This window comes from Oncorhynchus clarkii, chromosome 6 (assembly GCF_045791955.1).
Source record: "Oncorhynchus clarkii lewisi isolate Uvic-CL-2024 chromosome 6, UVic_Ocla_1.0, whole genome shotgun sequence".
NCBI lineage: Eukaryota > Metazoa > Chordata > Actinopteri > Salmoniformes > Salmonidae > Oncorhynchus > Oncorhynchus clarkii.
In genome coordinates this window covers 20,552,067-20,564,078 of record NC_092152.1, presented here as the reverse complement: position 1 = coordinate 20,564,078, position 12,012 = coordinate 20,552,067, and the positions used below count along the sequence as shown (strand labels likewise).

Genomic DNA, 12,012 nt, shown 5'->3' with positions numbered 1-12,012 from the left:
CAATGTCAATCTGTATTGTTTATTTGACAGCGTGGTTTGTTTTACAATCTGTCATTGTCGGGGAGGAACTAGCACTCCATTGTTATTTTTTTGTAGAATTTGTTATAGCCGTTAATCCTTTCTCATACTCCATAAAGACTAGAAGTGAGGAAAGACATATTGGGTGAACTATAACAGGAAGTGGTATCCTCTAATTTGTTAAGAAATTATGCGCAATTGGGCCCACAGGAACAATGATACGATTCCATGTAAAAATCCAGGCGAGGCTACTTTTTCACAACAAGGTTGATGAGAAAATGTATGTTACGTTTTTGTTTCACAGTAGCAACCGAGGCCGATGTATATTTAATTACTCACTTGAAATAATCACCAATCTAACACATCTGGGTAAATTAAAGCACGTTTCAAAACTATTCCTAGTACAGCATATAACCACATCGGTGAAGGAATGCAATTAAAAAACTATTCCGACACGGCTACAGATTCATCATAACTCGAGGCTTCTTTCATGCAGAAGCAGAATTCCTGTCTGATAGTGATAGCAGAGAGGAAGAGGCGAAGCGAGCGGGTTTCTTCCGCCTAAAATCTGTCTCAAGGTATTAAGCAAGTGAGGAATTTTGTATAGGGGGCAATGGGAGTGTCGAATTTAGTCAAGATAAAACCCCATTGCTATTTTGATACGTGATCTAATAGAAGTATCGTAATGCTTAGTTTATTACGAATGTACTGATATGTGTGATGCACGTGACACTTCGTAGTTCGAAACGGCGTAGGCCTATCTCTGCATATCCATGAGGATAGCGTAGACCCAAACGGCGTTCCATAACACAGTGATTCTCACACTCCATTGAATACATGTGGTTGACGTCAACACCCCTCATCGAAATTCGTTATTAAAATAACGAAATATATCCACCAATCCAAAGAGAGGAATAAGCGGGAGCTTGACAGCCTGCCGTTCTGCTCTGTGACAACGAATCCCATTATTAGGGTGGAGACACAAGCATCTCGTCATTATATCCAGTATCTCTGATGATAGGCAGGAGAAAAGGAAAGGAAGCAAATGAGGGGGTGTCGATAAATCTCCCCCTGTCCCCCACAGTAGGCGTGTTTTACACCGGCTGAAAGTTGATAGCATTCGATTTGGAACTTGGCTGCCTTCCGGGTATTCAAAAAAACGGGGAACTCAGACTCTCCGACTTCAGTGGGTTCAAGACAACTGGGAACTCGTAAGAAAACGAGCTCCGACTGGGAAACATTATTTTGAAAGGTTATCCAACTCGGAATTTCAGATCTGATGCCGCGTTCACGTGCTAGTTGAAATTAAGGAAACTGAAATGTTCGACTTGCTAGACTTGCTTATACACAGGCCGCGTTCAAAGAACCAGCAAGTCAGAAATTAGCTCCTAATGTAAAAACTGAACGGTCATCCAAATTCCCATTCGGGAACACGGTCCTCTTTCCAGACCTCCGACCTGAAGATCACCGATGTCATGATTTGACCTAGTTTTTTTTCTCTTGAGTTCCCGGTTTTCTTGAAAGTACCTCCCTCCCTGCTTTTGTCCGATGACGTGAGGGGTCTTTGCTCAGTTCAACAGGGGCCAGCATAAAGAACTCCCTCAGAGACAAATATTAGGGAGACAAGCGTCCTCTCTCCTCATCTCTTTCTGAAATGCCATTGGAGGAGAAGTCCAGAGGGGATGGACCTCTGGCTTTCTCATCCAATGGGTTTTGATAAGGAGGCAAAGAGAGAGGATGTGAGGAGTATTCAATTGAGATTGAAATGCTCCCACACTCTACAAATGGGCCTACTGCTCCTCCCCCCTCACTGATGGTTCAATTGGTGTCACTTGGCATCATTATAAAATCCTTGACCTGATCTCTTGTGTTATTTGGTCCACTTGCATTAATCAGGCATGGCTTTCTGTTTGCTTCTGTGTATAGCAATTTTGGAAATCACAGGTGAGCTAGTTGTACCGAACTGGATGTGAATAATCACCCCTCCATAGTTCACATTGCTGTATTTACTGAAAAATAATTACCTTTAATTCCCTTGAGTGTCGCAGTTCAGACCATCTCATATTTACATCTTAAACCTATAGCACGAATGTGTGATTTGTTGTGCCCTACTTTTTCCAAACAGTATTGAGTGCAGCAGCGCAGACCCCGTTGAACTGCAACCTGGGCACCAAACCTTGCAAGGATGGATCTGAGTGTGTACTCCACCAACATGTGTGCGACGGAGAAGCCGACTGTAGGGATGGTTCTGATGAGGAGGACTGCACTGTCGCATGCAATAATGGTAGGGCCCTGTTTGAGGACCTCTTCAAATGCATCCATTCCTTCCTATCTATGAAGAAATGGTTTCTACTCCATTGTTTTCATCAATTTTACTGCGTTAAACCAGGAAAGGGTATATTTTAAAGTATTCACAGTAGTTATCCAAAATCTATTGAGTCAAATGCATGCTTTCAATCTGTCCGTGCATAACACTTGAAGTGTTTCATCATCCACAGGCCAGTTTCTGTGTGCCCATGGGAAGAAATGCATTGACCAGTGGCAGGTGTGTGACGGTGTGGCCCAGTGTCAAGACCGCTCTGATGAGTTGGACTGCCTGAATTCCATGGAGGGCTGTGTTCACCACTGTGACAACAAGACCCGCTGCCTCCCAGACACCTTCCTCTGTGATGGAGAGAGGGACTGCCTGGATGGCACTGACGAAGCCAACTGCGGTAATGCCCCCTCTGTGTCACTTGCCTTTAGTTGAATTTTGAAACCATGATCCATCCTTATTTATAGCTTACAGAAGTTGAAAGATGTGAGATTTATTTTTGCCTTCCTTCTGGTAGTAAGGTCAGTATTTCACCTTATTCCTAGATTCAGACTCTACTGATAATCTTAAAAGTCATCACAATGTTGCTGAGGATGGCAACAATGGGAATACCACAATGTCTGCACCAGCACCCCTCAAGTGCCCTTTTGGCACTAAACCATGCCGGGACAGGATTGAGTGTGTTCTTTACAACCATGTGTGCGATGGAGAGGCGGACTGTAAGGATGGCTCGGATGAGGAAGAGTGTATATTAGAATGTGAACGTGGTAAGAAAATCATCAGTGATAAATAAATATATATGAACAGTAGTTTGAAGTTTTAAAAATAATATCCCTGCCCTTGGTTTTATTGTACAGTACATCATGACAATACTCTTTAGTGTAATACAGTACAAAGGTTGCTACTTTAAGTAACTAGCATACTGGAATTTACTTACATACACACAGAACATGGTTGCGTAGACCACTGTGCATGGTATGCATGTTTAGCGATCTGTCTTTGAGACGTTCCTCGCAGGTCACCATTTATCAGTGTTATTGATTGCACTTAAATGGTACTGTATGTTCAGGCCAGTTTCAGTGTGCACATGGGAAGAAATGCATTGACCAGAGGCAGGTGTGTGACGGTGTGGCCCAGTGTCAGGACCGCTCTGATGAGTTGGACTGCCTGAATTCCATGGAGGGCTGTACTCACCACTGTGACAAGACCCGCTGCCTCCCAGACACCTTCCTCTGTGACGGAGAGAGGGACTGCCTGGATGGCACTGATGAGGCCAACTGTGGTAAGTTTAACTTCCAATGAATTACTGAACTGGGGCTATGTTGACCTTAAGTCCTAAAATGCTTGCTGAAAGAAATGGTTTAATACTCCCAACAGTGGCACAAACACCACAGGGTTTCCCACTGTTTTACTTTCACTGATCCAAACTAAGTTAAACTTAAATGTCCCTTTGACCCATAGCTGATGAGAGCTGCAATAGTGGGGAGTTCCGTTGCACCAGTGGTCAGTGTTTATCCGTAAGCATGCGCTGTGATGGGCATCCTGACTGTCGAGATCGCTCTGACGAGGAGAGCTGCACCGAGCCCCCCCAGTGCACCACCAAGCTCCGGTGCCCACAAAGCCAGGAGTGCCTGCTGGAGGAGTGGGTCTGTGACAGGGAGCAGGACTGTAAAGATGGCTCTGATGAAAAGGTGGGAATATTTAGGCTGGGTGCAATTGTTTCTGCTCTTGCCAACTCCTTGTTTGGCATGACAAATGTATTAGGAGTTGGCAGGAAGCACATTGGCACCCATGCTAGGTAATATTTGAGATTTCTGCGTTTGGAGGATGTAGACGTGACTAGACGGCAAAATTAATTTGACTCCCAATTATTTTGAATGTCGTCATTGGATACTAATGTGCTTTTGCCTTGTTATACAAATCAAAACTTAGATCTAATACACAGTATATGAGTTCTCTTTCAGAATTGCAAGATGGTCCAATTGAAGTGTGGCGATTTCCAGTGGGCCTGTACATCTAAGAGCCAGTGTGTTCCCAAAGCATGGAGATGTGATGGAACAAAGGACTGCGCTGATGAAAGTGATGAGGCAGGATGTGAGAAGTTATTTCAGCTATGTATGATTTGTTAATTACTGGATTAGTATGTGGTGACAATCTTTAACAGTAAATAAAGCCTTTAACTGAGATTGTATTAGAAATGAAGTTGGGTATTGTGTTCCCAGGTGGTCAGGTAGCAACATGCCCCTCTCATCAGTTCCAGTGTGGCAGTACGTGGGAGTGTTTGGACACAGCCCTGGTGTGTAACACGGTCAGGAACTGTGCTAATGGTTCTGACGAGGGTGGCAACTGCCAAGCAAAGTGTCCAGACAAAACCCAATGTGCCCATAACTGTTACAGCACACCACATGGAACGGTGAGTAATGGGATGGGGGGGGGGGGGGGGGGGGGGGGGCTTGTGTAGTTTGTTACAAAGCTTCTTGAAGTACAGCTTTGTCTCACGTTTTAGATTTCTGAGTGACCTCTTCTAACGATTTCCTTTTTCCTCGATGTAGAGGTGTGGCTGCAAGGCTGGTTACCGACTCCAAGAGGACACAGTGTCCTGTGTTGATATTGATGAGTGTGAAGGCGGTAGACCAGGTGTTTGCAGCCACCTATGTGTCAACACCCAGGGCTCCTTCCAGTGTCATTGCTACCCTGGTTACCTGCTGGAATCTGATGGTCGCCGCTGCAAGATCACAGGTAAAATGATTTTTAAAAATCCAGATTTAGTGACCAATCATGGAAATTCCCTCTGCTGGATGGGGTCTTTAAATATTTGTTTAAAGGGAGACTGCACGAAGGTGAACAGAATTTGTGAATGCAGAGTATTGCCCGGCGAAAGTACTCCCCTATTAATTTAACACAGTAGGCCTATAACAACCCACTGTCTTCCCACAGGTGAGCCCTACCTACTGGCCTCTGTGCAGACTGAGCTGTTCCTGTTTGGGCTGAGAAGCAGCAGTCTGGATGTCCTGGTGTCCTCTGCTAAGAAAGCCATCCTGTCCCTGGACTATGACTGGAGGGATCAGAAAGTGTACTGGGTCAGCCTGGATTCAGAGAGCATCAAATGGTCTTCTCTAGACCAGAAAAAGAGAGGAACTCTTGTCAAAGGTTAGTTGTGTGGTTAAACTGAGAATCTGTTAAACTGGTTGCGACTGTAAAAATAGCACATCTTATAAAAAGCACAGGTCAGTGTTCACTTGGGTTAACTAAAACTAACATAATCGTAATCCTTTTAATCTCACTACAGGCATCAAATCTGATTGCATTGCTGTTGACTGGGTAGGGAGAAACCTGTACTGGATTGATGGCATTGGAGGTGGTCGGATTATTGCTGTTGGATTAAACTCAACCATCATAAACTCTATGGATCTCACAGTCATCCTCGATGAGGACTTCGAACAACCTCGCTCTCTGGCACTCCTGCCACAGAAGGGGCAAGTTCTTTTCTAGGTCTAACACAAGCGGCACCCACCCAAACAATCTGTTATTCTAGTGATTTTGTATACGTTTGGTGATGACTAAACTAATACATATGGCTAAACAGTGTTGATCATGGGCAGGCTCCTGCTTATTGAATTGGTTTCCACCTAGAGATGTTTAACTTCTGTCCTATGATAGGATCATGTTCTTTGATGGCTTATGCATTACTGTCAGTAATCAATAATAAAATATTGATTTGGCTTTAACTGCAGGATCATGTTCTGGTCGGAGATTGGTAACGAGGTGAAGATTGAGCGGGCGGGAATGGACGGGTCTGAGAGGAGAGTAGTGGTCAGTCACAGCCTCAGCTGGCCAGGCGGTCTGGCTGTGGACACACTAGGGGAGAGGATCTACTGGACAGACGAGAAGCTCCGGTGCATCGGCTCAGCCAACCTGGATGGCGGGGACATTGAGGTACTACAGAAATGGGTTTGCATACGACTAGATCAGACTTGTATTGCGTGTTGCTGTATGCCAAGGTGCATGAAATTAAATCCACATGGGTTGGATACCCTAGATCCCTCAAACTCAACTCTGGCTCTTGAAGCCAGTTACACTGCTTTTCTCATTGTTCTGCTCTAATCAGACTGGTTTAGACGTGGGACACCAGGTGTGTGCATGCAGTTAATGATCAAGTAGAACACAAGCAGCAGGTTCTGGACCTCATAGGGTTAGACCCCAGGCCTTGATAAAGGCACATTGTAACATTTATCTGTTCCTTTCATTCCTGAAGCTTCTGCAGATGATGGAGACCACCAATCCGTTCTCTGTCACAGTTTACAATGACCTGCTCTACTGGTCAGACACCAGGAGGAGAACTATTCAAAGGGCTCATAAAATCACTGGAAAGAACCGCAAAGTTCTACTCAAACGACCTGGACAACCTTTTGGACTGAAAGCAAGTATACGAGCCCCCAATTTAAATGAATATTAATGCATGCATTATGTAAACCATTATGTTAATTTCACCTAAATAGGATTAAATTATGCAATGGGTTTGCTGTAATTACACAAGCAACCTCTCTTCCTTTTTGATGTAAGCTTAATGATTTGTGTCGTTCTGGGATGCAGATCATTCATCCACTTCTGCAGACAAGCAATGAGCGTCCCTGTGAGAACCTTCGTTGCTCTCACCTGTGTGTGCTGGGCCCAGGCCCCAAAGGGGTCTGCAAGTGTCCTTCTGGTCTGCTCCTAGCTGAGGATGGCCTCACCTGCTCCAACCTGGTCAACTCTGCCTTCCTCTTGGTGCTCTCGCCAACTGTTGTCACACAGGTATGACTCTGGCCACTGCAGGTTTACCCATTTCACTTGGTACTGCACTATATTTAATGCCACTAGGTACATATTGTGTGAAGTAATAGTCTGTCTTCTAATTTGAATTGAGTTTTATTTCAGTATACATGGCAGCTAAAACAGTTTAGGGTTGGTTACCTTCACAAAAGCTGTCAGTAATAACCTGGGCTTTGAAAGGCTGTGGAAGCCCTTGTTATTTGTGTGCAATTCAGGAATAAACACAAAGATTCTGCACCTTGTAATTCAACACTTTATATACACTGCTCAAAAAAATAAAGGGAACACTAAAATAACACATCCTAGATCTGAATGAAATATTCTTATTAAATACTTTTTTCTTTACATAGTTGAATGTACTGACAACAAAATCACACAAATTGTCAATGGAAATCAAATGTATCAACCCATGGAGGTCTGGATTTGGAGTCACACTCAAAAATTAAAGTGGAAAACCACACTACAGGCTGATCCAACTTTGATGTAATGTCCTTAAAACAAGTCAAAATGAGACTCAGTAGTGTGTGTGGCCTCCACGTGCCTGTATGACCTCCCTACAACACCTGGGCATGCTCCTGATGAGGTGGCGGATGGTCTCCTGAGGGATCTCCTCCCAGACCTTGACTAAAGCATCCGCCAACTCCTGGACAGTCTGTGGTGCAACGTGGCGTTGGTGGATGGAGCGAGACATGATGTCCCAGATGTGCTCAATTGGTTTCAGGTCTGAGGAACGGGCGGGCCAGTCCATAGCATCAATGCCTTCCTCTTGCAGGAACTGCTGACACACTCCAGCCACATGAGGTCTAGCATTGTCTTGCATTAGGAGGAACCCAGGGCCAACTGCACCAGCATATGGTCTCACAAGGCCCCCCACACCATGACTGAAACACCGCCAAACCGGTCACGCTGGAGGATGTTGCAGGCAGCAGAACGTTCTCCACGGCGTCTCCAGACTGTCACGTGCTCAGTGTGAACCTGCTTTCATCTGTGTAGAGCACAGGGCGCCAGTGGCGAATTTGCCTATCTCTGTGTTCTCTGGCAAATGCCAAACGTCCTGCACGGTGTTGGGCTGTAAGCACAACCCCCACCTGTGGACGTCGGGCCCTCATACCACCCTCATGGAGTCACATTTGTGGCCTGCTGGAGGTCATTTTGCAGGGCTCTGGCAGTGCTCCTCCTTGCACAAAGGCGGAGGTAGTGGTCCTGCTGCTGGGTTGTTGCCCTCCTACGGCCTCCTCCACGTCTCCTGATGTACTGGCCTGTCTCCTGGTAGCGCCTCCATGCTCTGGACACTACGCTGACAGACACAGCAAACCTTCTTGCCACAGCTCGCATTGATGTGCCATCCTGGATGAGCTGCGCTACCTGAGCCACTTGTGTGGGTGTAGACTCCGTCTCATGCTACCACTAGAGTGAAAGCACCGCCAGCATTCAAGTGACCAAAACATCAGCCAGGAAGCATAGGAACTGGGAAGTGGTCTGTGGTCACCACCTGCAGAACCACTCCTTTATTGGGGGTGTCTTGCTAATTGCCTATAATTTCCACCTGTTGTCTATTCCATTTGCACAACAGCATGTGACATGTATTGTCAATCAGTGTTGCTTCGTAAGTGGACAGTTTGATTTCACAGAAGTGTGATTGACTTGGAGTTACATTGTGCTGTTTAAGTGTTCCCTTTATTTTTTTCAGCTGTGTGTGTGTGTGTGTGTGTGTGTGTGTGTGTGTGTGTATATATATATTTTTAGATCTACCTGCAGACCATGCACAGTGCTGTGGGTCTGAAAAGCTGGCCGGAGCACCTCGCCCTACCTCTCCCCAATGTCAACGAGGCAGCGATGTTGGATTACACCCTGCAAGATCAGACTCTGTACCTAGCTGACTCTGGCCAATCGTCTGTAGTCCTCTTCAAGCTGAAGGAGACCGGCTTGGTGCCTCGCGGCCAGTTCCTGCAACTCAAAGGGGACACAGTTACAGCCCTGGCTCTAGACTGGATAACCCTCAGCGTATACTGGAGTAGCACCAAGCAGCCACGGCTGCAGGTCACCTCTTCCAGTGGGGAATACACTGCTGTGTTAATTCAGGATATTGGAAGTCTGGAGTCCATAGCGCTTCACCCACTCAGTGGAAGACTCTGTTTTACCAACCTGGCCAAGCAGGGGGAAGGCGCTCAGGTGGAGTGTGCTCACATGGATGGGGTGAAGCGCGCTCCGGTGTGGAAGGATGCTTTTCAGCCCACCTCCCTGACTTTCTCCAACAAGGGCAATGAGATCTACTGGGCTGACATCGGTGAGGAATTCATTATTTTATAGAGTAAAACCCTTTTTAAAAATCTATCTATAGTAGTGATGGTGAGGTAATACTTCTATCAACAAGTCTATGTTCTAGGTTATGGGGTGATCGGCTCTGTCAGAGTTGATGGTACTGGATACAAGGAGTTTAAGACTGGGGATGGCCTGACTGCATTTGCACTCAGCAACGGAATGCTCCTCTGGGTGACAGACAGTGGTAATGTGGATTATTTTTAAACGGCTGCTTCCACCAGAACCTAGTGCTATGTTATGTCTTACTGTGGTTAGTAGATGGCTCTGTTTTAGTCATTAACCAAAGTAGCACTAACAAGGATAATGGTTGATCTTTAACCCAAAGTTATTTCACTGTGGTTTTGGATTATCATGGATGTTGAGTTGATCATGTACATGTTCCTATCAAATGTTTCAGACACAACCAAAGTTTGGTATAGAGATGATCCATTGACTAAGAAGCTTTGGTTCGAGGTAAACACTGAAATTGTCAGTTTGAAGGCGTACAGCAAGTCCAGCCAGATGGGTAAGAAAGGACACATTTGCACATAACCCACTACTCTATCATTTACTGATATGTGACTTTTCAACCTTTACTCTTTCTCATCCATTTCCAGGTTCCAACCTCTGCTCAGATGGGAATGGAGACTGCAGTCACTTGTGTTTGGCTCTTCCTGGTGGTAGGACCTGTAGGTGTGCCCATGACCATTACCCAGTCAATGTCACATACTGCGCCCCAGACCAGCACTGCCCAGCTGGAAGTAGACCCTGTCTGGATGGGCACACATGCTTCCCCTTGGAGAAGTTCTGTGACGGACATCCTGACTGCCCTGACACTTCAGATGAGAACTGCAAGTCTTCTTTCCATTATCAATGTTTCAATCTTCCCTTTCCCATTGTTATGAGCTTAAGAAAAGATTATCACAGTTCAATTACAAAGATTTTTAGCTATCATAACTCCGCATTCTCCAATCCTGGTCTTGGGGACAACAAGTGTTTATGCGTCATTATTTAAATCTGATGTGTAGTGCTAAGGAAAAAACAAATGTGCAGCTCTTGAATCGCTGTCCTAACTTAAACTAATTTGAATACAACCTGGTCTTATGTATTCCCCATTGTCTCAGGTGTCGATCTCAAAGGGAAGTCTGTCAAGGCCAAAGCCCCAAACCAGCTTCCCAGTCCCAGCTTTCCTATACCTGCAGATCCTGGCTCCACCTCTCTGGACAATAGTTGGCTGGTGAGAAACCTGGAAGCCCAGCAGTGTAGTGAAAAGCACTGCAATGGGAATGGGGAGTGTGTGGAGACCAATGGGGGCATCTCCTGTGCCTGTGGTTTAGGCTACAGTGGCGACTCCTGTCAAAACCAGCTCACCAAGACTATGCAAGGCCCACTCATCTATGGGGCCATTGGCCTCTGTGCTGCAATTATTGTTATCAGTGTCCTCGCTGCGGTGGTTAAGAGGAAGATTGCAAACACAAGGTACACCATAACAAACTGCTTGATACTGTAGGTCTTCCCCCTTAATATCTCTACAATATCGATCTGTTCTCGTGGTGTTTCAGAATCCATTCTGACGTTTAGCCAGTTTGTGTCAAGATTGAGATTATATTCACCTTTTCCATTCCCAGGATTGCCAACCCTGTTGCAAAGCAGACTAGTATGATTGAGCTGGAGAAGGGTGAAGGTTGTGAAGGAGCTTCACCTAACAGTGACTTTGCAGAGGTACAGTGAGCTGTTATACTGAATTTTAAAGCAGTTGATTGAAAACATCTGTTTTGCTTCATGGTTGCTTTTATTTCACAGGAAGTGGTGTCTGTGGATTAACTACTTTATCAGCAGCCTCTTTCTATTCAATAAAGTTTCATTTTCTACAGTTCTGTTTGTCTTTATCTACACAATCGCAATTCAAATGAACATTTTGCTTGTGAGTATCTCTACATAAGTTTAGTTGTGAGTTCTTGTGTATGAAAGGAAGGCTAGATTTGAGAAATGACTCCTGCGTTATTGGTTTTAGTTATGAAGTCAAAGCTTTCAATATGTCTTTGGGTCGTGTCGTGGCGCGGCTCGCCACGAAGAGTGACCATATACCACAAACACCGTGTCGTTTTGCTATTATAAACTGGTTACCAACAGTGCCTGTGAGCAATAATGAGTCACTCAACATGTTAAACACTAATCTCTGTACCCAACATGTAAAATTATCTGTAAGGTCCCTCAGTTCAGCAGTGAATTTCAAATGCTGATTAAACCACAAAGACCAGGGAGTTGTTCCAATGCCTCGCATTGGTATAAATCAAAAGCAGACCTTGACTATCTCTTAAGCATGAGTTCATTACATTTTCGATAGTGTATCAATACACCATCACTAAGCTACAGGAGTTCTTCCTAAAGCCGTTGCCCGAGAGGAAGGAAACCGCTCGGGGATATCACCATAAGGCCAGTGATTTTAAGAATTAAATGGCTGTGATGGGAGAACTGCTGGATCAACATTGCAGTTACTCCACAATACTAACAAAATTCAGTGGCAAGGAAGCCTATATGTAACAAAGCTGCAAACAGGATGCATG

The 12,012-nt window shown here is 45.1% G+C and overlaps 1 protein-coding gene across 3 annotated transcripts; it reads left to right on the top strand.

Annotated features, from left to right (window-relative positions):
- The first annotated feature begins 50 nt into the window (after positions 1-50).
- Positions 51-11,318, top strand: LOC139410739 (very low-density lipoprotein receptor-like). 3 transcript variants are annotated; one of them, XM_071156190.1, is made up of 21 exons: positions 51-596; positions 2,144-2,302; positions 2,517-2,732; positions 2,878-3,099; positions 3,402-3,614; positions 3,794-4,023; positions 4,297-4,426; positions 4,555-4,745; positions 4,885-5,071; positions 5,270-5,482; positions 5,622-5,808; positions 6,067-6,268; positions 6,588-6,752; positions 6,926-7,126; positions 8,891-9,431; positions 9,531-9,650; positions 9,864-9,971; positions 10,063-10,296; positions 10,570-10,924; positions 11,074-11,167; positions 11,249-11,318. In XM_071156190.1, the coding sequence occupies exons 3-21, from the start codon at positions 2,624-2,626 to the stop codon at positions 11,267-11,269; spliced, it is 3,723 nt and encodes a 1,240-aa protein (XP_071012291.1). In that variant the 5' UTR covers positions 51-596; positions 2,144-2,302; positions 2,517-2,623; the 3' UTR covers positions 11,270-11,318. The 3 variants fall into 3 exon arrangements, with proteins under 3 accessions (XP_071012291.1, XP_071012289.1, XP_071012290.1); XM_071156188.1 differs by lacking the exon at positions 51-596 and adding an exon at positions 1,141-1,962; XM_071156189.1 differs by lacking the exon at positions 51-596 and adding an exon at positions 1,884-1,962 and having other exon boundaries at positions 9,519-9,650; positions 11,074-11,308.
- The last annotated feature ends 694 nt before the right edge of the window (positions 11,319-12,012 follow it).